General features: G+C 35.3%; 2 protein-coding genes across 5 annotated transcripts in view; both read right to left on the reverse strand.

Moving 5' to 3' along the window:
• Positions 1–1,182: 1,182 nt before the first annotated feature.
• On the reverse strand, positions 1,183–13,819 carry amh (anti-Mullerian hormone). Its single transcript, XM_022669774.2, has 7 exons — positions 13,502–13,819; positions 10,960–11,214; positions 5,832–6,010; positions 5,598–5,712; positions 5,376–5,511; positions 4,134–4,531; positions 1,183–2,625 (listed from the first exon to the last, which is right to left on the reverse strand). The coding sequence occupies exons 1-7, from the start codon at positions 13,626–13,628 to the stop codon at positions 2,204–2,206; spliced, it is 1,632 nt and encodes a 543-aa protein (XP_022525495.2). The 5' UTR covers positions 13,629–13,819; the 3' UTR covers positions 1,183–2,203.
• Positions 13,820–20,364: 6,545 nt separating this feature from the next.
• Positions 20,365–26,397, reverse strand: part of dot1l (DOT1-like histone H3K79 methyltransferase) — a 33,588-nt gene continuing 27,555 nt past the window's right edge. For all 4 annotated transcript variants that reach the window (XM_022669778.2, XM_022669779.2, XM_049465479.1 and 1 more), the window contains one exon: positions 20,365–26,209. Coding sequence is in view for 1 of the 4 variants with exons in the window: in XM_049465479.1 (XP_049321436.1) it covers positions 26,202–26,209 (8 nt within the window). In the remaining 3 variants the exon portion in view is untranslated. The remainder of the gene's footprint in view (positions 26,210–26,397) is intronic.

Raw genomic sequence — 26,397 nt, forward strand, 5'->3', positions numbered from 1 at the left:
ACCTGCCTTTGAAGGAGGACAGGGGTTTTCATCATGGAGCAAGATCTGAAGACTAGAGACTGTGGGGATTAAAAAATTGATCCCTTGCAACAAATAACCATTTAACAAATCACTTTTTTGTAAAAAACAGTACTTTTCTTTACTGTTGTTTTTTAGGTATCTTTACAAATTAAAAGAAATATAGGTCTAATAATATACCTTTTTTCCCCCAAAAAATAATATTAGGAAAGGGATTAGGTTATTTGTTGGAAGGGCTCAATTAAGCCCTTGCTTGTGGAGGAGATGTGATAAAGCAGTAGTTTGTACAATATTTACACCCAGAAAAGCTGATAATGAAAGATGTGTTTGGTGTCTGAAGTCTGCTTCTTCAGGAGGCTAGGCTAATGTAGCTAAACAAATTATAGGAACTTACCTCAAGTTCACACTAACCGTAAGCTGTGTCCCTTTACACTGCTGAAACACAATTGGCTGATTAGATAATTGCATTAATATGTACTGTTGGTGTACAGTGTTTGACCATATTACACTGTATGTCAATATTACTTGATTTTTCTGTTTGTCTTTTTTTGCTTTTGTGTTAAAGGACATACAAGCAATACACAATTATCTTACTGTCTTATCAATTTTACCCATGTTATTTATGTCACTTTATTACATATATCTATCAAGGACAACCATAAAAATGTGGCAAATTAAAAAGTTAATGGGACTTAGGTTAGTCACACAGTACTGTGTGAAATCCTTCTGCAGCTGATATCTAATTATATTTAAATAGATATTTAACATTAGAGTAATACAAACATGATTCATACAATTAACAATTAGTTTACATATGGCCAAAAAGGGGAAACATTAATAAATCTGGCGTTGAAAATTGGCGTATTTTTATGAAAAAAAAAATTGTTGTTACTTAATGTTCTTCTTTTTTTACCTACATATTAGTGCTGTCACACAAAACAATCTCCAAAACAGCAATAGGATCTTCAAAAGAGATGTTTTACACTAGTCAGCATAAACATACATATGTCCTAGTCAGTTTGGGGCATTTCTACTGGTCCAATGAACATTTAGACACCAAAACCCCAACTGTCACATTTATATTTTATATGATTATAAGATTTTTGTATATTATCACAACATGTAATATCCAGTTAATCACACATGCACCATGGAAACAGTAAGCATGCTTTATAGTTTTTAATGTGGTAAAACAAATAAAACAAACAGATATGAACAGATTAATTACTACAAAGGGTTGCATTTGAACATGGATCAAACATGCATGACTCCATCAGTGCTTGTAGGGAATTAAAGGTGCAGATGTGTTTATGCAAACTAATGCAAACAGTAACACAAATACATATATTTTTAGCAATATCTCACAATATTGTGTGTGTATGTATGTACACTATAATATATTGTCATACCAAAAAACTTGTATCTCAAAAATGCATTTGCAACTTTGCAAGAGAAGCAAAATAACTGCTTTAACTTTGCATTACGCACAATATGTAATGTAATATTAAACACAATATATAATATAATAGATTTACGTGATCAAAAAGTGAAAAATTACAAAAATGAAGATACAAGGTTTTTGCATGACTGTGAAATTTTTATGTATGTAAATTTCAATTGAGTATCTAAAAAAAGTCATTCAGTTGTGAAAAGCAGTGTATTACTGTGATTGTATGCTATAGATGCTGCACACTAAAATTGGGTGGAAAACAAGTGCAGTATTCCTTTATTGTGCATAGTTTAATCTTCCAAAATTGTTATTGATATGATGTAGATGCTGTAATACTGCTTATTAATAGCTCTTATCTATAATGTGTGCTCTACATTGTGCTAAACATATTTTAAAAATAAACTCAGTGTTGACCTATCTAAGGCTTCTTGCATTAAATATACTCATACTGGATCATTTGTACAGTGTTTTTATACACTACTGGCTAAAAGTTGGACTGTTATAAACTTACTGGTTCTTGGCCCTGGTTTGAGGCCCTTGGCCTTGACTGCCATTGCTCTGTGTGCTGTAGTGTTTTTTTCTTCTGTAGCCCTCCAAATTAACTTCAAAAATACCTATTATTAACGGATTTCTTCAATAATTGTCAGAATAATTAGTAGCAAACACCGTCACATCACTACATGTTGACATTTTGGCCTGTATTGTACATCTGTCCAGATTTTAAATCTGACACTGTTAGCGACATTCACAGGATTTGGCTATCGTGTTGGTTTTGTAAGAGATAGTGGTGCCGTCACTGTCCAGCTCAATCACACTCAGGTCATCATATTCCACAGGCACGCAGCAGAGTGTGCGGTTCAGAGGCTGTCCACTCTGGACGTGGCTGTTTAGCAGTATGGCATGGTTGTTGCCACTGGTCAGTGGAAAACCACATGTTCCTTCACAGTTATTAATGTTGGCTGTAGCAGGCTCCAACAGGTACTTCTCTAAAGACACGGTAAGACTCTGGAGTCGGCACTGTGTGGGCTTTGTTGTGCCATCCTGGTCAGCTCTAGCTGCTCGCTGTGTTCTTTCCGCTGCCCATATACCCAACACAGCTTGCAAAGCCTTCAGCAGCAAGAGGGCTCTGTATTGGACCTCATTAGTATTCTCCAAACCTTTAAAAAGGAAATAAAGATAAAGCTTGACTAATAATTGCAAAATAAACTTAGGTTCTGACACTGTGCCCTAATCACTATATAGTGCACTACATTGGGCTATTTTATAGTAGGGGTGTGACGAGATCTCGCGAGATTAAAACGTGACGATATTTCTTAAACCTCTCGTGGGAAAAAAACTTTTTTGTGTGGACTTTTTAAGAGAGATCTGGCGATAGCAGCGAGTGTGGTGACACAAACCATATGTAAATACTGTAAGTAAATCGTACACATGACTGTTTCATAGGCAGTTCTACTACTAATCCCTTAGCTCTGTACTGTATTATAAAAAATGTTCTGTCTCTGTTTGCACTTCAAGCATAGTCTTAATATGACTGGTTATGGTTATGCATAGTTAAATTACAAGATATTTAGGAGAAAAAAACACAAACCATAGTCTTAATATGACAGGTTGTGGTTTGCACTTATTGTTTGCACTATATAAGACCTAGAATTTCTTTTTTTTATGTTTTATTCTTATTCTTATTTCTATTTCTTATAAAATCAATGTGTGAGAGAAACCAGTCTGTTAAGTTTGCGTTATATGATTTTGTAAAATTTTCATTTTTCATTTTTGTTGTTTTCTTTAAAATGTAATTTTTAAATCTCGTCTCGTCTCATTCTCGTGAACCCAGTATCGTATCTCGTCTCGTCTCGTGATATTAGTGTCTCCTCACACCCCTATTTTATAGTGTGTCATAAAACACAGAGCCATATTTTCAGTGTGCTGAAACAATTCCGCAGTGTAGCATAAAACATAGTGTAAAAACAATGTCCTATGGACCTATTGGACAAATGCTTATGTGGCATAATCTGGTGCACCACAGCAGTATGCTCACACACCTGCAATTGCTTACTATCCTGTCAGATTTTGTTCCCTATAACAGTACTCTATATAGTGATCTGGATAGTGAATAGAGCACAACTTTACTGTTAAGAAAAAAAATAAGCATAAACTTTCCTCAAAGAAGTTCAGTATTTTCAATTTCTATATAGGTATCAGTACCTATTAAACTGCAGGATATGTGTGTCAGGCCTCTGGCACTAAATGTGGATGTGATGTCTGTTGTTTGTTGCTTGTCTTTTTGCAGGGACATTTTTAGCCTGGTGATGCCAGTCACAATCATTACTACCCACTGTTGATGGTAACACTTTCTATAAGATAATCCCGTTGCACAAGACAGTGTGGACAAAGGAACGTTAAATGCCCGTCCAACTGAAGCATACAGAATAATAAATAGAGTTATATATGATTTTAAAACAACTCGTAAGGTTCAAGTGTATCACAGGTACAGAAACATCTAATAACATTTCTGTTACAGCTTTCAATAGTGGTGATCAAATCTGGTGCTGATTCAATAGTGGGAAGATAACTTGCATGTTTTTCAATGTTTTTCAAATCACACTTATTTCACAACATATTATTGACAAATTAAACAAAAGTAACAGTAAAAAGTGTCAACAATCACCTGTTTCCACACCCTGTCCATCATCAGGAAGAGCAGTGAGGGCAGTGAGAATCTGCAGCTTGTCCTTCACACTGTGGCCAGCCTCCTCCTTGTGGATCTGAGCTATAGCCTCGTCCAGCCGTAGTCTCAGCACAGACAGCAGCACAGGGTTCAAGGCCAGCTCAACTCGGTGGCCCTGCAGTCCAAGGCTCTGGCGGGGGAAGGAGAAGACGGTGTGGCTGGAGGAATTAATCAGCTCCAGAAGAACAGACTCACTCGATGACACTCCAAGTTTTAGAGGAGGCAGAGAATGAAGAACATTCATAGACACTGAGGCCTCCTCTGGTGTCTCTGCTGCATTCCCCTGAGGGAGCACTTCTTTCAGGAACGTCTGTAGCTCACACAAGAAGAAGAATGTTCTGGAAGAGACAAGCAGGCCATAATGTCATTCTGAAATGGAGTATTATATATACCAGAGATTCTCTGATCAGTCCACCAATTTACAATGTTCTAGTGAGAGACTTTAGAGAGGGTGGTTATGTTTATGGACTGGCACAAGATAATATAAAGAGATCGCAAGATTGTATTTTGATATAACAAATGATGGCCATTAGATAAATCATTGAGAGAAACACTAATAATTAATACACAAGGCCAGAAGATAATGTATTAAAGTGGCAATAAAATATAATAAGGTTACAAGATAATTTATTGAAGCTACATGATAATTGGGGCCATAAAATAATACTCTGGATCTTTGAATTAATATATTGAAGGCAGGATATAATGTACGGAGCCTACAAGATAATAATATACTGAGGCCGTGAGAAAAATTCTTTTTAACATTGAAATAATATGTTTAGACTATAAAACAATAGATTGAGGACAGGAGAAAATATATTAAGGCCAAAAGAATATATACTGAGGCCACAAGATAATATATTGAGGCCACAAGATAATATTTTTAGACTACAAGTTAATATTTTAAAGCCAAAAGATAATATAATTAGGCCACAATATAATATATAGAGGCCATAAGATAATATGCTGAGGCCATGAGAAAAATCAAGAAGCTAAGAAGAGATTTAGGTTTGCAAGTTTCTAACACGCCTTAAAATCCACAGTCAGTTGCAAGCTGATATTTTTGCCTAGGTTCCCCAACCTTTATATAAACAAAAATCTCTAAATAGACCCCCCCAATAATCTCAGTTTATCTCAGACCCTCCAACTTATATAGTTCAGTATTATTACTTGAAAACATACTGATTAGAATGTGATGCTTCTGACACACTGTTAGTTCCGTGTGTATAGACAAGAACCACTGGGCTCAGTGGAGTATTGGTCCTGATGTCCCTCTTCATCAGAATAGCTTGAAGGTCAGCCAAACCAATTTTCTGCCCTAGAAACAGTGCAGACAGGTACACATATTAACCTTCAACAAAATTACCACTTACAATACTGAGCGGAGAAAAGATCTGTTCTCACCACTGTCATTCTTAGCATCAACAACAATCCTCAGCTTTAGATGAGCATGAGTAAAAAACTTTGTCTGGTCAGCTGTCAGTAGAAGAAACTGTGTGTTCTTAGAAACACACACTGCCTGGGAGAGGAGAAAATGAGACAGTGGTATAGGTTAAATCACTAATAATAATGTCTCACAGCTCTGAGATACAGTGTGTGGAGTTTTTAAGCCATTATTATTGTTGTTGATGAAGTAACCTGCTTGTTAGGCTGAAGGCCATGGCTGCTGAACTTCAGGTTTAACTCCTCAGTGGCAGTGGTGTCCATAAAGAACAAGATGACAACAGAGGCCACAGTATTTTGTTGATAAGCCATGCAGGGTTTCATGAGATGAAAAGTCAATGTAAACTTTCCATCGTCTTCAACATCCCAGTGCTCTGAAATGAGAACAACCCTATTATTTGTGAATTGCAAAATCTGACATTTTAAATACTTCTGAGCCAATATCGGAATGTGCCTTTTGTGTTCACAGTATAGTTGTTTAAATGTCATACAAACAGTTTCACAATACATAATTTCGAGAGGTTTCCCTGAAGGAACACATTATTACAAATATAAAGGAATGTTTTTTGTGCATTTTATACAGTTTTAATGTGTGTGTGTGTAAGGGGTGGTTGCCATCTTCACAGTGCTGCCTGGTTTCACCTTTTTGGCTCTTCCACTTAGCCCTTACCCCTCTGTTTTGCGTGTGCACGACTAAAGGTGTAGAGGAAGTGTAGGTGTAGGAGGCGCATTTGGAGGGCTGCGAATCACTGGCAGAATGGTGGCACAAGCGGCCAAAGAAACCCACAAATGTAAGCACTAGTTGTTATCGTTATTTTTAACTATTTTTCCAGAGTTTAATGTGTAGTTTGAATGTTTTATGGCCTCTTTTTTCAAAACAATCATAAAAATATTTTTAGTAGTTTATAAAAATATTGCTCAGTAGCTAGCTAGCTAACTTTCCTGTTCCACCTTAAATGGTGAAACCGATGGCAGAGGCTGTAGCATTTAAGGTGGAAAGGAGAAATAAAATAAAATAAAAATAAAAGCAAATTTCAACCCCCCATCACAGACGAAAAAAAAAAAGTAAAATAGTAGTTAACTGCTGCACAACCTGTCTAATTTATGAAGACATATGATAAAGTAAACATTAATTAACCAGCAGCTAGGTTGCTGAACTTTAGTTATCCACTGTTATATAACTTGTATAGGGTGCTTGAAGGGTTGTCACAATTCTTAGGGAGATGATTTTTAACCCCTTCATCTTGTAACTCTATTCCAAGGGGAAGGGTTACACTAAAAAAGAGAAATGGATTGGGCCTTAGTCATTTAGATTTTTTTTATTAGTGGTTACATAACTTTTTTGTAAATAATTTGGGTATTTCATCCCTTATTCATTAAAAAAAATGTTTCTACTTAATGAAGAATAATATGGTTTAAATTAATTCATGAAGCAGAGGAAAGAGGGCTTATTACCCTTCCACTTACTGCAGTGAATGTGGTATAGTGCACTATTTCTGTAATAGGGAGCGACTCCGAAAGTCATGTGTGTTTACTATGCGTAAAACGTATGACGTCACTAAAGCGCCATGTTTAAGGTAGCGATAGTGATCGTTGTGCAGTAGAGCTACTAGAAACAAACGTGCTTTTATTATGTTTGGAAAATTTAAAGTAATAAAACTGTAGAAGCAGAAGTGAAGTGACTTAGCGCCTCCAGACGAGCTGAACGGGGATACCAGAGACTCTACTGATTATTATCATCTGTTAACAACACTGATAATTACAACCTGACTACAGCAGGCTGTACCCAGCCTCAAAACTTTACCTGGATATTAACTACAGATATTATCTGATTGAGCTTCTGCACGAGTGTTTATATTTCAACTGAAGCCCCAAAACACAGTCCAACTGTCCAAACAGTGAAGGTGAGCTAATTAATTAATTAGGTTTTAGGGACTGTTATTGGTCGCACAGAGCTCTGCACCTATTTTTCCAGTATATTTATGATATCTGATTTTAAGAACATGTTCTCAAAACTGTAAAACAATGTCTCAGACACCAGGCAGTGTATTTATAACCGTTTGGTGTTACTAGTTAACTTTATATGAGGGAGATTTTAGAGGTTCACATGTCTAGAAACATGCTTTTAAAACAGCTGACTTCGTTTATATTACATATTCTCCAATGAATCCATGGTTTTACTAATATATTACAAATATATTACACAAAGGTGTAAAAAACAAAGTAAAAAAGTAAAAGCGTGTATTACTATAAAACATAAAAATCAAAGGATCATCATATCACAGTACTATATTCTTAAAGAGGATATTTAAGATAAATGTTTTAAGTGATATTACTGTTTCATTTTGGAGTAATTGAAGGTCAGACTTAGGAAACAAAATGTCTATTCTGTTGTTCATAAACCAGATTGCAATGTCCTTTAAAACCAGCAAATCAAACTGTTAAACCATAAAATCCTTGAAAATAGAATTAGAAGTGATACTGCTGTATCATTTTAGAGTAATTGGAAATCAAACTTAGAAAAATGTCCAATCGGTTTAGTATCTTAAATCTTAAATAATTTATAAATCTGATTTAGAAGTCCTTTAAAACCAGCAAATCAAAAAGTTATCAAATGACACAATGAAATCAGTGAAAAACACATTCTGGGAAATTAGTGGTGTAAGTATCAACTGTACGGTTTTGGATTACTGATCTGGCAATTTTAAGAAAAAAATAGAATGTGACATCATTCAGTGGTGTGATTTTAAAAAGAGTTTAATTTGCTTATTTAAAAGGACTCTAAAATGTGATCTATGTAGATCCCAATGGAAACCCGAAACTGATTAGATAGGTAGAGAAACTCTTTATGATATTTGTGAGGTGATAATATTGGTTTATAGAACACCCTTTGTCTATGGCATTCTTTTAAGATTTGCCACCCCATTGCTCCAAAATGATACAGTAGTGTAACAGTAATGTAGTTTTTGATAACAGTTTGAATTGCTGGTTTTATTGAACTCCAAAATCTGGTTTAAACTGAACCGAATGGACACTTTTTCAAATTTGATCTTCCCTTAATAAAAAAAAAAACACAGTAACATAACTTGATGCTTATAAAACGAATTCTATAGAATGTGTGTTCAAAAATGTCATGGGATCATTGGATAACAGTTTGATTTTTTGCTTTTATAGGACTCTCAAATCTGTTTTATGCAAAACCGAATGGACAGTTTGGTATCCCATTACTCCAAAATTACACAGTAATATAACTTGATAGGTTTACCATTAATAGTATGAAATGTGTTCTTCAAGAATTTCATGGTGACATTGAATAACACTTCGAATTGCTGGTTAAATAGGACTTTGAAATGTGGTTTATGCACAACCAAACCAACTTTTTTTTAAGTTTAGTATCCCACTACTCCAAAATGCATATGTTAATATATAATAATATCAATTGATTTGTAGGTTCTGTCATTAATAGTATAGAATGTGTTCTTTAAGGATTCCATACACTTATAGAATGTTACACTGTTCTACAGATAGATAGGTGTGTTTCTGGGTGTATATTAGTTGATTATACATGGTTAAATTTAGTTTATGTTCGTTTATGTTCCATTTCCTGTCTCTGCACGAGAAGCGCGAGCCTCTCCTCCCCCAGCTCTGCTGTGCACGCGGCTACCGTAATCCACGAGTTCAAACGCGCACTCTAACTTTCAGTGTAAAGACAGCGACCGACCGTTTTCAAGGTGCAGACGGCGTAACCGCGGTTCTTTGAGGGCTATTGTTGGTCGCACAAAGCTCTGCAGCTATTAATGCCAGTTTATTTATGCTATTTGATTTTAAGAACAGGTTTCAGAGCCAAAATCCTCTCAAAACTTTGGTAAAACATTGTCCCAGACACCAGGCAGTGTATTTATAACCGTTTGGTGTACTAACTTTGACTATATGAGGGAGTTTTCCGAGGTTTAGATGTGTAGAAACGTGTGCGGAACCCCTTTAGACTCAAATTATTTTCCAGTGATGAAAATGAATGCTGTTTTCTGTCTGATGCACACAAAAAATGTCATCTAATATTTTATGATACAATCTATATAAACATTTTAATCCTACTAAATTAAAATATCTAATTGCTTTTGTAATTTGTATTTATATATTTTTTAATTTGTTTAATATTGCCCATTGTATTTTACAAGCCATCCCCAAATAGCCAAATAAACATGATAAAAGTGTTTCAAATAATATTAAATTAGTAAAAATTAGCTTTTACTTTGCCTCATTGGCTCTAGTGTTTTCATGTCCTAATATGAGTTGCTGTCTTTTTTCAGTACAGTGGGTGGGACTCAGCTACTGTTTTATTATGTGCAAGAAAACCTTAAAAAAAAAAGGAAAGACTTGATGTCCATTGTAATGGATGCAGGATCTGAAAGGGTTAAAACAGCTGAATGGATGGAGAGAAAAAAAAAAATTCACTGGAAGTCAATGGAAAAAGAGTTTATTTCCGGTCATTTTAAATATATTTTTTTGCTACGTTCTTTAAGAAATTTTGACAATTTGTGTGTTCAAATTATGTAGTAAACTAAAAATCGACAAAATGGAGATAATAATTTTTCATTGGACAGCAACAATATTCTCCCATTAAACCAGGGTTTTACTAATATATTACACATTTTATCTATAAAAACCCGACTTTAGAGTCCTAAATTCTAGTTCTAGAAAAAAAGCATAAAAAATAAAGCATAAAGCATTTCATCATCCTGAAACGTCTGATATAGTCCTGCAGTACAGCAGAAAGTGGACTGCACTGCTCCTGTTTAAAGGAGAGCAGATTAACCTGTTTCTGCTGCCCTGCCTGGGTGTGTGCACCAGCCTAAATTAAAACAACCTGTGCTTGTGATGTCAGCATCAGCATTAGCTACTTTAGAAGACATTTGCAGTCATTTTCTGATAACAGTGGAAATAGGAAGTGAGTAGGCTCTCCATAAACTTGGCTCTGTTAAATTGGAACACTTATTGCATGTTCAATAATTAACAATATAAATTCTAGTTAATAGTATTATTCACCATGTTGTGGCCTAATATTACGGTAATTTAAATAATTTTCGAAAATCAAAATGCATCTTTAAAACTGAACAAGGTCACTTTAATCGGTTCAAAAAGTGTGCAACTCTAGGTCAACTAAGTTTTCATCAAATGCCATTTTTTTCACTAAATTTGTGTACCCTGACCTTGGCCTGTTGTGCAATGTCTTTATACACATGCATGACATATAACAGAAACATAAAAGCTGATCATAGATTTTGTCTGAAATTCTGTTTTGATAAAAGTAAAGAACTGGAACCTTTTTGAGTGTGGAAATATCCTGGACCACTGTTTTCTTCATGAGCTTTCTGCCCCAGCATTAACACAGATGAAAACTGCTGATGCTCTGAACGATCAGAATGAGAGCAAAATCCAAACCGTGCCAATTCCTCCTTCCCCAGCTCACTGTGTTTACTCCAGCCATCACGCAGAGCTTGCACAAAGACACCCACAGCATCCGGGGGACTCTGCTGCTGCTCCTGAACACAGGCTACAGGCTCTGAGAGCTGCTGCCCTGTGCAGAGAGCGGAAAGAAATATAAGTACTGTGTTAAAACATTACTCAATTAAAAGTGGAAGCACACAAACAACTAAAAAAAAAAGATAACTTTAGTTTCTGAATCAGTTTCTCTGATTTTGCAATTTATAGGTATATGTTTGAGTAAAATAAACATTGTTGTTTTATTCTATAAACTACAGACAACATTTCTCCCAAATTACAAGAAAAAATATTGTCATTTAGAGCATTTACTTGCAGAAAATGAGAAATGGCTGAAATAACAAAAAAGATGTAGAGCTTTCAGACCTCAAATAATGCAAAGAAAACAAGTTCATATTCATAAAGTTTTCAGAAATCAATATTTTGTGGAATAACACTGGTTATTAATTATAGTTTTTATGCATCTTGACATGTTCTCCTCCACCAGTCTTACACACTGCTTTCGGATAACTTTATGCCACGCCTGGTGCAAAAATACAAGCAATTTAGCTTGGTTTGGTGGAAATTCACTGAAATGAATTTTTACTGCCTCGTCAGCTTTGTTCTATATTGGGAGAGACTATTTAATTTATATAATAGTTAAAATAAATAGTGATTTTAGACACTTTCTTATGATTAACATGTGTCAGCACCGGTTACACAGACAAGCGTGAGTAACTGAGCCGTGTTTAAATGTCTAAACACACAAACTGAATTCTAAATTCATGTTAATAAAGCATTTGTCTGTTCAGAAAACCAAACAAGGAGACTTGCACTTATACACTTACGTCAACGTTAAGCTCATGTAGCGATCAAATTTATTACAATTTATTGAAAATAAAATTAAATGTAGGAGATTATTATAGTGTTCTATAAATACAGTCAAATAAAACAATAAAAGCTATACAGGAACAAATGCAGGATTATTCTGTAAAGAGAAAGTATATGAATTTTTGGAATTTCTTGGAATTTTAATCTCAGTGTCTTCATGAGGTAGAGTCATCTGGAATAGTTTTCTCAGAGGCTTGAAGGAGTTCCTGGAGGTTCTGAACAATTGACGCTGCTTTTTCTTCATGCTGTGCTTCAGCTCCTCACAAATCATCATCTTAGTTGGGTTTAGTTCAGTTCATTGTGAAGGCCTAACACTTTGTTTGTTTACTACGTAATTCCATATGTGTCGTTTAATTGTTTGTCTTAAAAACTAATATACAATGTAGAAAATAATATAAAGGTATAAAGAAAACTTTAAATGAGAAGGTGTGTCCAAACTGTTACAGTATTTACTATATTAATGTTATAACTGCAGGTTTGTACACTGACTAACCAATTTTGTTTCAACAGGAAATGATGAAGCACTGCAAGTTCTCCAGACGTCGTTGCCACTTCACTTGCATCTAATATTTGTTCCAGACGTGAATAGCTCTTTTCTTTCTTTTTCGCGTTGCATTGTGGTATAATAGAGTACATTGTAACCTCACTGAATAACTGGTGGCAACTGATTGAGTATGTATCTTGAATATAATAAGATTGATCACATTTTGATCACAGAGGTGTTTAATTTTAACCTAAAATAACAGTAAAGCCTGGAATTATGCATGTAAATCTGCATCTAAACATTGACTGCGCCAAAACTTAGAAATACTGTTTTATTCTTTTCCTTTTTTAATGGAAGTGACCCATAATTTCAGTTATACTCCAAAAAAGTTTAACTCTTCAAATCTTTTATAGCAACAAAGTACAACTACTGTTACTATAGAATAGTAATTCTAGCCCATACCCTGGGAATGGGTGCAAAAACATTAGAGAGGGTAAATGAAAAGGGAAACAATCAGCTTCTTTGTTTTATAATGGGTGCAAAATAATTTTCTGCCTGATTAAAGGTTTTTTTTTAATACAATATATATGGTTTCATAAAAATGGGTCTATGTAGCACAAAACAACACATGCAGCACTGAAAACTGTCATTGTATGGTGTTTTTATTTTAAAAAGCCTTCACACATTACTTAATGTGATGAATTTTTCCATGAATTCCATTAATTATTAAACATAATATTCTTATTTATTGGTATTGTAACCAACTTTTAGAGCAGCATTACAAAAACATAATATTGCAGTATTTAAATCTTTTTTTTTTTAAATAGCTATTTTTATTTAACTTGAAGTAAGAATGTCCAAAAAAACAGTAAACTCCAATATGTAAATAAGTTAACTAACCAATATGTAAATAAGTTAAATAACCAATCACATTGCATTAATTGTGCCTTGCGCAATCTATCTGAGCAAGCGCTGATCCTCCAGAAAAACAATCCGAGGAAGAACTGACCTGGTAGTGAATGGACTGGTGTCAGGTCCTGGCTCTGGTCCAGCTTTCTCTCTGCAGTATGGAGTGGCCCTGTGACCACAGCCACAGGCAAAAGCAGCAACAGCCAACACCCTGTCTGCACGCCCATGTCTTTACAGTCACAACAGTGTCAAGTTCTCATTTTGGGATGAATTGGAAAGGAGGACGTGTTTTATAGACATGCTCCTGCATTCCTGTAGGGAAACACTCTGCCAAAATAGCTCCACAATACCTCTGTCCTTGAAGGCATTTTGATGTGCATAACTGTTGTGTAGAAAGACTGAAGCAGGCTGTGGGAATGTGCAGAAATGCTTCATCACCTCCTAGACTCAGATAAGTTAAGCGAAAGACACACAATGGTTTACTGTATAGTAGGGGTGGGCGATATGGCTCTAAAATAATATCACAATATTTCAGGGTATTTTTGCGATAACGATATACTTGGCGATATAGGAAAACAGAAAAATAATTAATTAATTTCAGGAATGTAGTATAAGAGTATAACAGCATAATCATAATGTGGCAAAATAAATAATATAGCATAAAATAATATAATGCAGCAAAAAATATTGCAGAATATTTAGTGCATGCATATAAACTGCAAACTAAAACAATTATACAATAAATAAACCTAAAGCTTCACAGTAAATAATAGATACTTTTAAGACATCTCTATTATCACGATATGGATTATTAATATCATGATATTTCTGTGTCACGATATATTGTATATGATATAATATTGCCCACCCCTACGAAAGACACACAGTGGTTTACTGTATAGAACCCAAACTGTTCTAAACTGTTAGTTTACTGAAATGTTACAAAAATAAGAAAAAAAAACTTAAATGGATACACTTCCTAATTATTGAGTTCAGGTTTTGGGCAGCAACCGTGGCTTGCAAAAGTACTCATACTCCTTGAACTTTCACATTTTCTCACCGTACAAACACATACTTAAATTTATTTTATTGAGATTTTAAGTGATAGACCAACACAAAGGAGGACATAATTGTAAAGTGGAATGAAAATGAAACATGCTTTTAAAATTGGAATCAAATAAATAAAGCAGCCATGATGCAGTGGCTCAGCAGATTGAGCACCAAATGACTGATGTCAGGGTTGTGGGTTCGATAACAAGGTTCAGTAAGCTTAACCCTTGCTGCTTCCTGGGCACTGCAGCAATAACTAACCACGGCGCTAATAGTGGGCGCTTGATCACTATTGTGTACGAATGGGCGAAAATAGGGTGAATATGGTTGTCTTGTCCTCATCATCACTTATTGTAGTTCCAAAATGTCTTTTAAAGAAATATCAATAGAAACCCTTTACACCAATATGTATTTATTGGAAGCAGCACAGAAGCCTAAGTTCATAAGCACTGCCAAGTGCTGGTTGAAGTAGTGTAAAGCAAAACATGCCATTAGACTTTGGAGCAGTTGAAGTTTGTTAACTGTAGTGATGAAGTACGCTAAACTACCTGACATTATGATGGAGGAATCTGGGTTTGACAAATGCTGAAGAATGCCATGGTGTAGAGTTGCCCAATGAACACCCTTCCACAGACACACTCAAATACCTTTATTGATATTCTGGACAGAAAAAAATAAATCCTCTTTTTTTCCCAGTCCACACCACATATGGAGGTAGTTTAAAATGGCATTATATGCCATTACAAATAGCTGATTTGTAGATACAGATGTTTCTCTGTCTTGGATGCTCTGAAAACATGAATTGAATTTTAAAGTTTTGCATCACCCGCAAAGTGAAAAATTGCTCTGCTTTAAATCCAGAGTGATGGAAGTGCAGGAATCCAACAGCGTGGCCCACATCATACCACAACAACCCATTACAGTATGTTTGTGATTTCTGGACATATAAATCCAATCTATTTACTTACAAATAACAGAGTGGTCAGACCTGAAGTCTTAATATAATATATATAATATATATATATAAAATATATATAAGTGTAGTATAATATATATATATATATATATATATATATATATATATATATATATATATATATGTGTAGTTGGTAGGTGTCCATATGTGTCAATTAATTAAGTACAAATACTTTATCTTACAGTTTTCACTCAATTATCTGTACATGCTACTCCTTACATTATGGTAAATAGCCTCGTTACTACTATTTCATTTCAGCTTCTTTTTTATCTTAAAAAAAAAAAAAAACTATCCAGATACATTTCTCCTTCTGGATAGAGTGAGTCTGATTGTGATTGGATGAGAAGTATAAACATATACCATCAGTCAGTCACACTTGCCAAGTCATTATGGCTTTTAGGAAAATGTTTTTTGGGAAGGAAGTTGGTTTTCTATAGTGGTGCAGCCTTAGATTTTGTTCTTAATGGCACTTTTTACATTACTTGTACTTTTATACTTAAAGTGTTGAAACCAGTACTTTTTACAGTTTTACTTGTTGATACTTCAACTTAAAAAAATAAGATTTTTTAAACCCTAGTATCTATACTTCTACCTGAGTAATGAATATCAGTACTTTTGACACCTTAGCCTAGTGTCTTACAGCAAATTTAAATGTTTTTAGTGCCAGAATATCACACTGCAATATTAATACAGTGATGAATCATCTAATATGAATAAAGGCAAATAATAGTTAAAAGTTACTCACTTTTGTGGAATATGCCTATTTGTTGTTTGTCTCAGTAAACAGGATGTTGTGACAGTAAAACAGAGCTTTGTAGATCTGTGTGGCCTAGCTTACTGCCTCACAGCTGCAGACGTTTTGAAGACTCTCAAGGTCTCCACAGCTCCGGCCAGCTAGGTGGTAAACAACACCCAGGAGATAAGGCATAAGAAGGAGTAACATGCAGCTGAAAAGCCACAACTGATCAAAGGCCACAGCTGCTAACCCCTTTTAGAAGGATAGGAGGATTTGAGTCTGTAGTGAGAGAGAAGCTGACATCTCAGATTGCGGGGCAAGAAGTCCAGTATCTGCCACTGTTAATAGCTGAGGAGTTCCTCATCGCCTTCAGCCTCAATTTATTTTTCTAATTTGAATGCAGAATTTGTAGACAAAGAATGTACTTTTTCCACTCCACAAATATTTCAGAGCTAAGAGGTGAAACAGCGAGGCCCATTCTTGGTCAAGGCTGTAATAAGGCATGAACAGTGTGTACTGTCTGAGTAACAAAACTCTCTCACATCGGCATCCTTCAGACATCATATGCAAACGAGTCCATCAGTTCATCAGAGTTTTATAGCAAATGTAATTAAAGTTTATGGTAAACAAGACAAGACAAATCATATTCACCATACTTGTGTTGGACACAGAGAAATAATGTGGCCTCTGCCTTTAACCCATCTGTGAATGAAAACATGCATACGAACCATCATGGCTGCACATAGTGTAGTGTGTGGTAAATAGAATGATTTCAGTAGTTTGCTTGCCACCTGAAAACCTCAGGCTGTACTGTGTTAGATTTGCCTGGTATTGTGAGAACTGTACACAGTGGCAGATCTAGGATTTCTCTGAGTGAGGGGGGCAACAGAGGGGGCCACGTATTGTTTAAAGTTACACACAAGTTCAAACTGCGTATAGAAACGTTTGCTACTCTTCCTTTCCTACCACCGGAAGAATGTGGAGGAGTCAAGGACAAGGAGGAATAGAAAGAAGTAATTGCATCAGCTCATGCTAATACTGCCCAGCCAATCACAATAATTAGGGTTCAAGCACCGAAGGTGCGTAGAACCCTATTGTTTTTGCTAAGATTTTTCTTCTTCTTATTATTATTATTATTCTTTTTCTCCTGTAAAAACAGTTGTACAGCCTAAACCGTAAGTCATAGAGAAATGAAACTTGGTAGGTAGATGTAGGATCAGTGCATCTCGGTGGACAACAAAAATGGCACCGATTGGTCAAGTGGTGGCGCTATAAACAAGGAAATTCATTTTTCACAATTTTCTCAATAACTCAAAAACCATAAGACCTACATTCAAAATTCTTTTTTTGATGGATTCCTTGGGTCAATACCAACAACTTTCCAATTTGGACCATGCACTTCCGTCTATATAGATTTTGTGCTAATTTGCATAATATGCAAAACCTACTTTTGCAAACTAGTCCTAGGAATTTTGACCAATCCTGGCATGCGCTTCAATAGTCATTAAGAAAAAGTTGAAATATGTAAACAATATGGCCGCCATATGCAAATTAGTCCTTCCGGATATATGCCCCATTCACTTCAAGAGGTAAATTTGGAGCACTGTTTCTCAGCAACCGTGCAACCTAGCAAGTTGAAACTTTGCATGCAGAATCTATCATACAGCCTCTAAAGGATGTTCAAAGGGCAACTTAATCAATCAACATGGCTGAACACCATCAGCCAATCAGCATTCAGCAGACATTTTGGCAGGCTGAATGTTGCCCAATCTGGATGATATTTGGCAGTTATGTTCAGGTGGAGACACTGTAGTGACCTGCAAAGTGCTGAAACAATCCGCCCACTGGGGGGCGCTGTTCCAAAAAAACGAGTATATGTCAATCATGCTGTACTATTTTGACATCTAATTGTTTTTGCCATATTTAGTACAGTGGCTCTGACAAATTTCTCAATACAACTATGTTTAAAAAGTGCTTTGTTCATTCATAATTGCTAATTGTTTGAAAATAGCTATATTGAAACTACTCTCTGGATATTTGGCCTATCACCTCCATTTCAGTCTTGCTGCACACTGTAGAGTCTCTAGGTAAATGTTCATTAAAAACATTTGTGAAAATTTCACATACAATACTCTCCAGGCATCAAGCAATCTGTGCGTCCTTGGAATTTCTAACCTAAATTGCTGTAACTCTGCAGTATTTGCTGTAATCTCACAATGTTAAAGACCTCTGTACAATATCACTCTGATGAAGCGCCATTTAATACAGAACTAGATTAAGAATAACTTGACATTACATGTCATATCAGAACATTCACTCCTTTGTGCCTCTTCTCAACATTAATAACAGGTGAAAGACTTTTGATCATTTTAAATGTGACAGAATGTCTCCAATTGTGTGAGACCTTCTTACACATCACCATCCTATGCTCTAGTAGGCACCATTGTGCTAGTTGGTGCTTGATGAAGCGCCATTTAATTCAGAACTAGATTTATAATAACTTCGTAATTACATGTCATATCAGAACATTCTTTGTGTTAATTTAAACTTGTTTGGTCAAACATTTCAGCTTGTTCTGCAAAGGTTCAAAGGTCAATCTGAATACCACTTTGTGAACATTCTGGTTGAAGCCACCTGATCAATACCAATAAAATGTAGACACCTTTTGACTAGTTCTAACTCACTTAATGAATATCCTACAAAGTTCACTAGATTTTCATGTGAATTTAAGCACTGATCAGGTTGAAAGGCCTCTGCTCAACATTAATAACAGGTGAAAAACTTGATAATTTCTAAATGTGACAGGGCATCTCCAATCATATTAGACCTTCTTACACATCACCATTCAATGCTCCAGTAGGCACCATTGTGCAAGTTGGTGCTTGAACCCGATGATTGCCGCTTGCGGCTATATTTTTAATTGTGTTTATTTTGGATGTTTAAACTACATTCATAAAATCTATTAAATATTTGCCAATCAGATAAAAGTGGAAGCCTTGTACATTATTTATTTATTTTATTAATTAGAATTGATTTATATATGTCCAAATAGACAAAAGGAGGAGGAGGAGACAAAAGAAGCTGCTAAAAAAATCCTCCTTAAACCACCTTCCGGCAGAGAATACATTTGAATTTTGTAATACATTGTTTAGAAATAATACAACTTCATTAAATTCCAAATAACACAACTTTGTTTTTTTCCTCTGCAATGATTAAAAGTTTAATCTTCCACAATTAAAATGATGACTGCTATCAGCAGCTGTGATTGGCTGGGCAGTATTAGGGTGAGCTAAAAGTGAGCACTGTGATTTGCCACAGTTCATCAGTAGTCAACATTCTATTAGAAGGGATTAGCTGTCCCATTTCCCCAATTACTGTTTTTTCTCTCCATTTTATATATATATATATATATATATATATATATAAACATTTTTTTACATTCATAGTAGCAGTCAAAAGATTGAACACACCTTAAATTCAGTAGTTTTTCATTTAAATTGTTTCTGCACTGTAGATTAATACTAGTCATCCAAACTATGAAGAAAAACATGGAATTGTTTAGTAAACAAAAAGGTGTTAAATCAAAATAGGTTTTATATTTTAGTTCTTCAAAGTACATGCTCCTTGGTAAGATGACAGCTTTGCACATCTTTTCATTGGAATGGCTTTTAGTTAACAGCTGTGCTTAATGTGTTTGAGAGCATCTGTTGGTAGAATAGGTATACAGAGAATAGGGAATATTTGAGTAATGTTCTAATACATATTATGGCAAGAACTACTCAACTAAGTAAGGAAAATAAGAAATTAAATTTTGATAAAACTGGCTCTCATCAGGAAAAGAACAAATTTTCTTTCAGCACTCCATGAAAGAAAGACCAAAAGTTACCCCTGTTGCAGAGGATAAATTCATCAGTTACCAGCCTCAGAAAGCGCAAGTTAACAGCACCCCAGATAAGAGCCACCACTTTTAAGTTACTACATGACTCCTTGTGTTCCTTTATAGTCTGGATGAATTCGGTATTAATTTACACTGCAGGAAAAAAGGAAACACTGATTGAGAAGGTGTGTCTAAACTTTTGACTGGTGCTATTATATAACATCCAATCTGTAATCTATCTGCAATAATTCAGGTGTGTGAAGGTGCACAGAATTAACTGTGCATTCGAATCATTTAATTAGCAGTGCAAATACACAACATTGATTAAGAGTCAATACAAATCAAGCTTTATTAGAAACACTTTATTAAGTTATAACAAAAGCTGAGAGATTTAGTCTTTATTTAAAACAGGATTTAGTCTTAATTTAAAACAGCTGTTCATTTCTCATTTGATAAAAGAACCAGCACCAAAAGACAGCAATTAGGAGTAGAACCTTGGTGAAGACTTATTGCACCATCATCCTATCCTGTTCTGCGTGGAGAAAAGAATGAAAAGAAAATGTCTGAATACAACAGCAATGCAGTTACAATTTTCTTTACGTACAACCATGATCATCATTATCATTTAGTGTGATAGGAACAGGTACGGATAGAGTACGCACACGAGGGGAGAAAGCGAAAAACGTGAGTTGGAGAAATAGTAAAGGGGAAGAAAAGAAGAGGGTGAATTAATGTTTTGGAAAACCCCACTGAGAAGACGACTAATGTTTCTAACCTTCCCTTTAGGGTTGAGACACTGTCTATGAAGACAAAACAATAAGCGATCTTCCTGAGACTATAGAGGGATTCTAAAAACGCATCCTCACAGTATGTACGCTCTATCACAAAGACATGCCAACACAAGTGCCTTTTAAAATGTACGACTCTAACCTTGCACATGTACCTGAGTAAATATACACTAGGCTAATTAACTGTGAGATTTCTATTTAAAACTGGCGCTGTTTTCTCCAGCTAAATTTCTTTCTTTTTTTTTTATTACCAAGCTACGAAGATATCTGTGACAAATTAATTTTGAGGTCACAGAAGGTGAAACAAGCCAGGCTTGCACTGCAGTATTTTTTATTTTATTTTATTTATTTTTTTTTTTTATTTTCTTAAAACGGCTCGCACTTATTCGGCAACACTATGAAAAGTGTGGATTAATTTGTAGCTGCATTGTCCTTGTTTAAAGTGTAGGAGAGCACCTTATGTTACTGGTCTAAACATGTATTAAAACCATCCGGATCTTAAGTCATAATAAAAGCAAAACGTCAATAAAAGATATCAAACACAAACAGGCAAATCCAAACAGGTAACATTAACAAAGACTATATTATATACTTATATTTTTTATATTTATATATAGACAGACCTTTTCAGTGCTGCTAATGTAACAATGGACTTTCTTCTCTGCTCAAGATCATCATACACAATTAAAAAATAGCCTCCACTTCACAGAGAATGATTACACGTCTAAGTTATAACACACTGTAGTCTATTCAACCGCCTCGGAACTATAAAGCTTAGGATGAGGCTGATTTCGCTCTGATCACGCAAAGAAAAAGCAACAAAAATAAAACACTTACAAAACAACCTGCTCTTACCTGACCATCAACAACTAGACTACCAAAGTTTGCCAACCCCCTCCTCACTGAGTACTGAGTAGTTGGAGATCTCTAGAAGTCACATCAGATCAATCTAGTTAACTTACTTTATTACAACACACACTTACACACAGGCCTGAACTCTGGAATGAATGGTAGAGCAGTTTAGAAGGGAAAAAAAAGTATTCTCGGATAAGAGTAGAGAAAAGAGCTTTTGATTCCTATGATTTAAGCAGCACCGGTTTCACAACAAGTTGGACTGTGTGAAACGTTAAGCACAGGCTTCGGGTTATGAGACTGCACCCAGAAAGGGGTAGCAATGGTCTGAGCACAGAATTGCAGAATTGTTGTTATAAGAAAAGCACAACAAAAAAAAAAAAAACTAAACAAAATGAGGAAGAATGCCAATCAGGCACAAATAGCACCAGCCAAATCAAGTCAAAATCATCGCACCTTGTCTAAAGGCTGCTAGCATTTGCTGCTAAACATCAGCACCAGTGAAGACGGAACCCCGCCTTTAAGAGATTTTTTTATTTTTCAGCAACAGATCTTGCCAACGCACAAGGATTCACATATCTCTCAAACATTACACGCTTATCAACAGGCTTCCGTAAAGTACTAAAATAAATACCAATAATGGAACCCTGTTGCTGCTATATACACACAGCCTTTTTCTATAAAGAACCTTATATAAGAGGTTTAGCTTGTGTTTCAAGGACCCTTTAAGCAGGAAAAAACACGCACTCAAATGGTTCTCAAATGTGTCATGGTTCTACACTTGCAAGAAAAAAAGTTGTATTTGACCTGCTGGAACTGCCAAGATTTCCACATTGATCAGACCACATTTTATTAGAAATCAATCACTCAAGTCATGACTAGACAAACAAAATCTAACCAAGCTAATAACACAAACAGTTGTCTTTACTGTTCATGTTCTTTTATTGAGCATACTGAGTAAACATTGACAGTGCAGGCTTGAAAAAGTAAGTGAACTTTTGTGTTAATGGCTTCTTTGAGAGCTAACTGGCAAAAGTTAGCTCTTTGGACTAGTTGCTCACTTTCCACTACTGTCTATGTTTAGGTTTACATGGACTTTATCTAGCATTTTTTATTGTTTCAATTGCTATTTTGGCTACTCACATGAATATATTACATCTATGTGAATATTTATAATGAATGTATAAGTAGTCTGACGAGAGGATAATGGGTCCCTCCTTATCAGCCTTAGTTCTTCCCAAAGTTTCTTCCTACAACTCTGAGGGAGTTTTTCCTTTTCAATGTCGTTCACTGGAGATTCTAAGTTTTATGTTTGACTCTGTCCTACTTCCAAGTTTATGCATTACATTTATACATTAGTTGTAAAAATGCTATAAATGCTAAAATATATTGTATTGGATTTGAAAAGTTTATTAAGAATTAAGAAGATAAGATTAGTGTGGGTGCTTTATTAGAGGCTCTGAGTGGACTAGCAGACTAAGGGGCTGCCGCTATGATCCAATGCTTGCTGGTTCGAATCTTGGGTCATGTTGTTCACCTTACTCTATTTGGGGTAAGTAGATGGCGCTCTCTCCCCACATCACTCCCAAGTTGATGTTGGTCAGCTATTGCATCAGCAGCAGTTTAAAAAAAAAAAAAAAAAAAAAAAGGCGATGGCTGACCTCACATGTTAGGGGAGGTGTATGCTAATCTTCAGTCTTCTAGTATTGCCATTATAAATAGTAATGAAAAAAAAAAAAAAAAAAAGAGTCCTAATGAGTGGGTTGGATAATTAGCCTTTCAAAAATGCATGTGCTTTGTCTGTTAATTACAGCCATTAAAATTTGTTAAAGTTATGCATAGCAGTTGTAGCACAGTTCACTCACAAAAAGAATCTATGTCTGTGTCCCAAATCACACACTCCATACTTTATTCACTACATTAACACGTATAATGGTGCTGCACTATTTAACACCCTATTTTACATGGTAGTGTGGGGTTTGGGATGCTACAAGCAAACAATAAGGATGCGAGAAAGAATTCAATAGTAACAGCAAAAGACCTACAGAGTACATATGATGTAAAAACATTTTAGAGGAAACAGAACAGTGCACACCAAACTTTAAGCATCCCAAAAATGTTAAATGCTGAAACACTTACTTTTTCTAGCCTGCAATGTAGAGTTTACTCACAGTACAACTGTATCATCATAGTTTACTTTGATTGTGTATAATCCCAACATAAATCATGACCAGGCCACAGTTACTAGTAATACATGTGGAAGGTACAAATAATTCCAAAGGGTCTACTTTATCTTTTCTTGCAATTGTAGACAGATCCACTGCCTCTACTATAAAAAAAAAAACAAAACAAAAAAACATTGAGTGTAGATCGAGGTGCAAAGAGCTGCATTATGATGTAAATAATGTAAATCTCTGGTTCCTAAGAGCAAAGAGGTGTTTCAAATATGTATATTTATACACTATCATCAGCCATTGTCTATAGCACTAATGAAACATGCTTCCATGCTTCACACTCGGTGCTAAATGCTATTACATTATAAATATCCGAAAAGGGAGGAGGGAAAAAAAAGCCACAAAACAGCAAGAAAAAGTCCCTGTTAACAAAAGCACCCAGATTCGATCTTTTACTTTGATGTTCATAATATAAATAGGCACAGTCCAGAGTTGTACAGATTGTAGCACCATGTTTTTTTTTTTTTCCCCAAGACTGTGAGTCAAGTACACACACTTTGCACATTTGTGCTCGACTGTTACACACAGAAAAAAATGAACAAAACAATTACAATAAACCAAAACTGAAATGATAAATAATCTAAATCATATATACAATTATACAGTCTGAGAGTGAATCCCATTCACAGTACAAAAAAAGCTGTCAATAAACACAGAAATAGGAATAATGGAAAATAAGGTGAAAGTTGCCCAGTAGTTTTTCTTTGACATGTTTCATTTCCCCAGTGTGATTTATTTCTTTTAGATCTGTGTATGTGTGTGTATTTTCATGTATGTATGTATGTATGTATGTATGTATGTGAGCTGTTCCTTTTTTCTAAAAGCACCACATAAATATTACTGGAGTGGATCATCCAAAGGCAGATGCTAGGTCTTTGTGAAAATTGTTTCAGCACCACAAATCTTTTGTCTCTGATAAAAATCACCTGAATATTTCATGTACACGTCACTAAGCTTCAAGTCTGCACATAGGTGCATCTTCAAAGGATATTAGCACTAAGGGAAAAGGAAGCATATTAAAAATAAGATTTCATATTTAAAACAAATTCTTAAAAAGCAAAAAGCAAGCCTTGGGCTGAGCTAGGACAAATGTAGTGATTATTAAATAGCTTCGGCAGTTAGCTGAACTAACCCAATCAATTTGCGCCTTTTACTTCATGCATTTGCACACAGGCTTTCAGTGTTTAATCCTGGTAGGTTGTGCTTTAGCAAGTGTAGAAGTGTGTGGTGGTGGTATCAAGAGTGGAGGACTTGTGTGGAGTAGCAGAGGAATTGTTGGTTTGTTAATTAATATGCTGAACAGGGTTTGTAAGATTAGAGACAGAAGAATTCCATTTATGTACAGTATTGTGGGTCCCTAAGAGGCATGACTGAACTGCTATTGTTATTAATCTGTAAATCGATTAAAAAATATAAATTAAAAATGGGTAATTTTGCTTTTTTTTAAAGCACAGTAAACAAATTTAGCTCATGATAGTTGTGTGTAATGAACAGCTCCACAGTTCTGCTCTCCAGTGTAGAAGAGTGTATGTATCCACCAAATAGCTGCATTTTAGAGTGATTTTTAACTCAAAACAATTAACTGTTTAAATGAAACCTTTTTTTTTCTTTTTTTTCAATGTATTTTTCCATGTATCTTTAAAGTAGGTGCCCTACAATTATCAGAGTATGCAGCACATGAGGTGGGAATTATTAACAGTAGGCTTCAGCACCAGGGAGGCACACAGTCTGTATGAGGATGCAACCAATAACTGTTTAATTCCCCTCTGCAGAAAAGACCAATTCAGGAATGACAATTACTATATGTCATGGCTCAGTGGATCTCATGTTTTAATGGAGTTCAAAATATATATATATAAAAAAAGGAAAATAAAAACCCATCATTTTCATAAATATGACTTTTGCAGGACAATCAATTCCATACCCGTGGCATCCCAAATTGAGCATAAAATCCCTCAACTGATGTTTTTAAAAATGAACCCTTTCCCAAGACATGGGTAAGACAAACATTTCTGAATGTTAACATGGTCATTTTTGCCTATGTGCCTCCCTTTTCAACTTTCACCAGACCGGAGCACCATTCCATGAGTGGGCCTTTATGTGTCTGTATAACTGTGTGTGTATTTGTTTGTGTGTACAAGTTCAGCTGCACCTTCGCTGAGTTCTGATACCCATGCCGGATTTACCGCAGCGGCGTTAGCAAATGTGAGAGCACCAGTGAGGGAGAAGAGCCCATTGGTCCACACCTGTCCATTGCATAGGTTACGTTGGGTTGAGGTAGATTGCTTCAGTTACCTGAAAGGAGAGCAAGACAATGCAAACAACAGTTAATGTGAGAGCAACAAAAGTGAGTATACACCAATTACTTTGTAAGATTGTGTTAATTTTTTATACATTGTAGATAAATAATAATTTTAATGTGCTTCTGTATAGGTTTTATGTCTTTAATATTAAATTAACAATGTAAAAAAAAATAATTAAAA

Source organism: Astyanax mexicanus, chromosome 16 (assembly GCF_023375975.1).
Source record: "Astyanax mexicanus isolate ESR-SI-001 chromosome 16, AstMex3_surface, whole genome shotgun sequence".
Lineage (NCBI taxonomy): Eukaryota > Metazoa > Chordata > Actinopteri > Characiformes > Acestrorhamphidae > Astyanax > Astyanax mexicanus.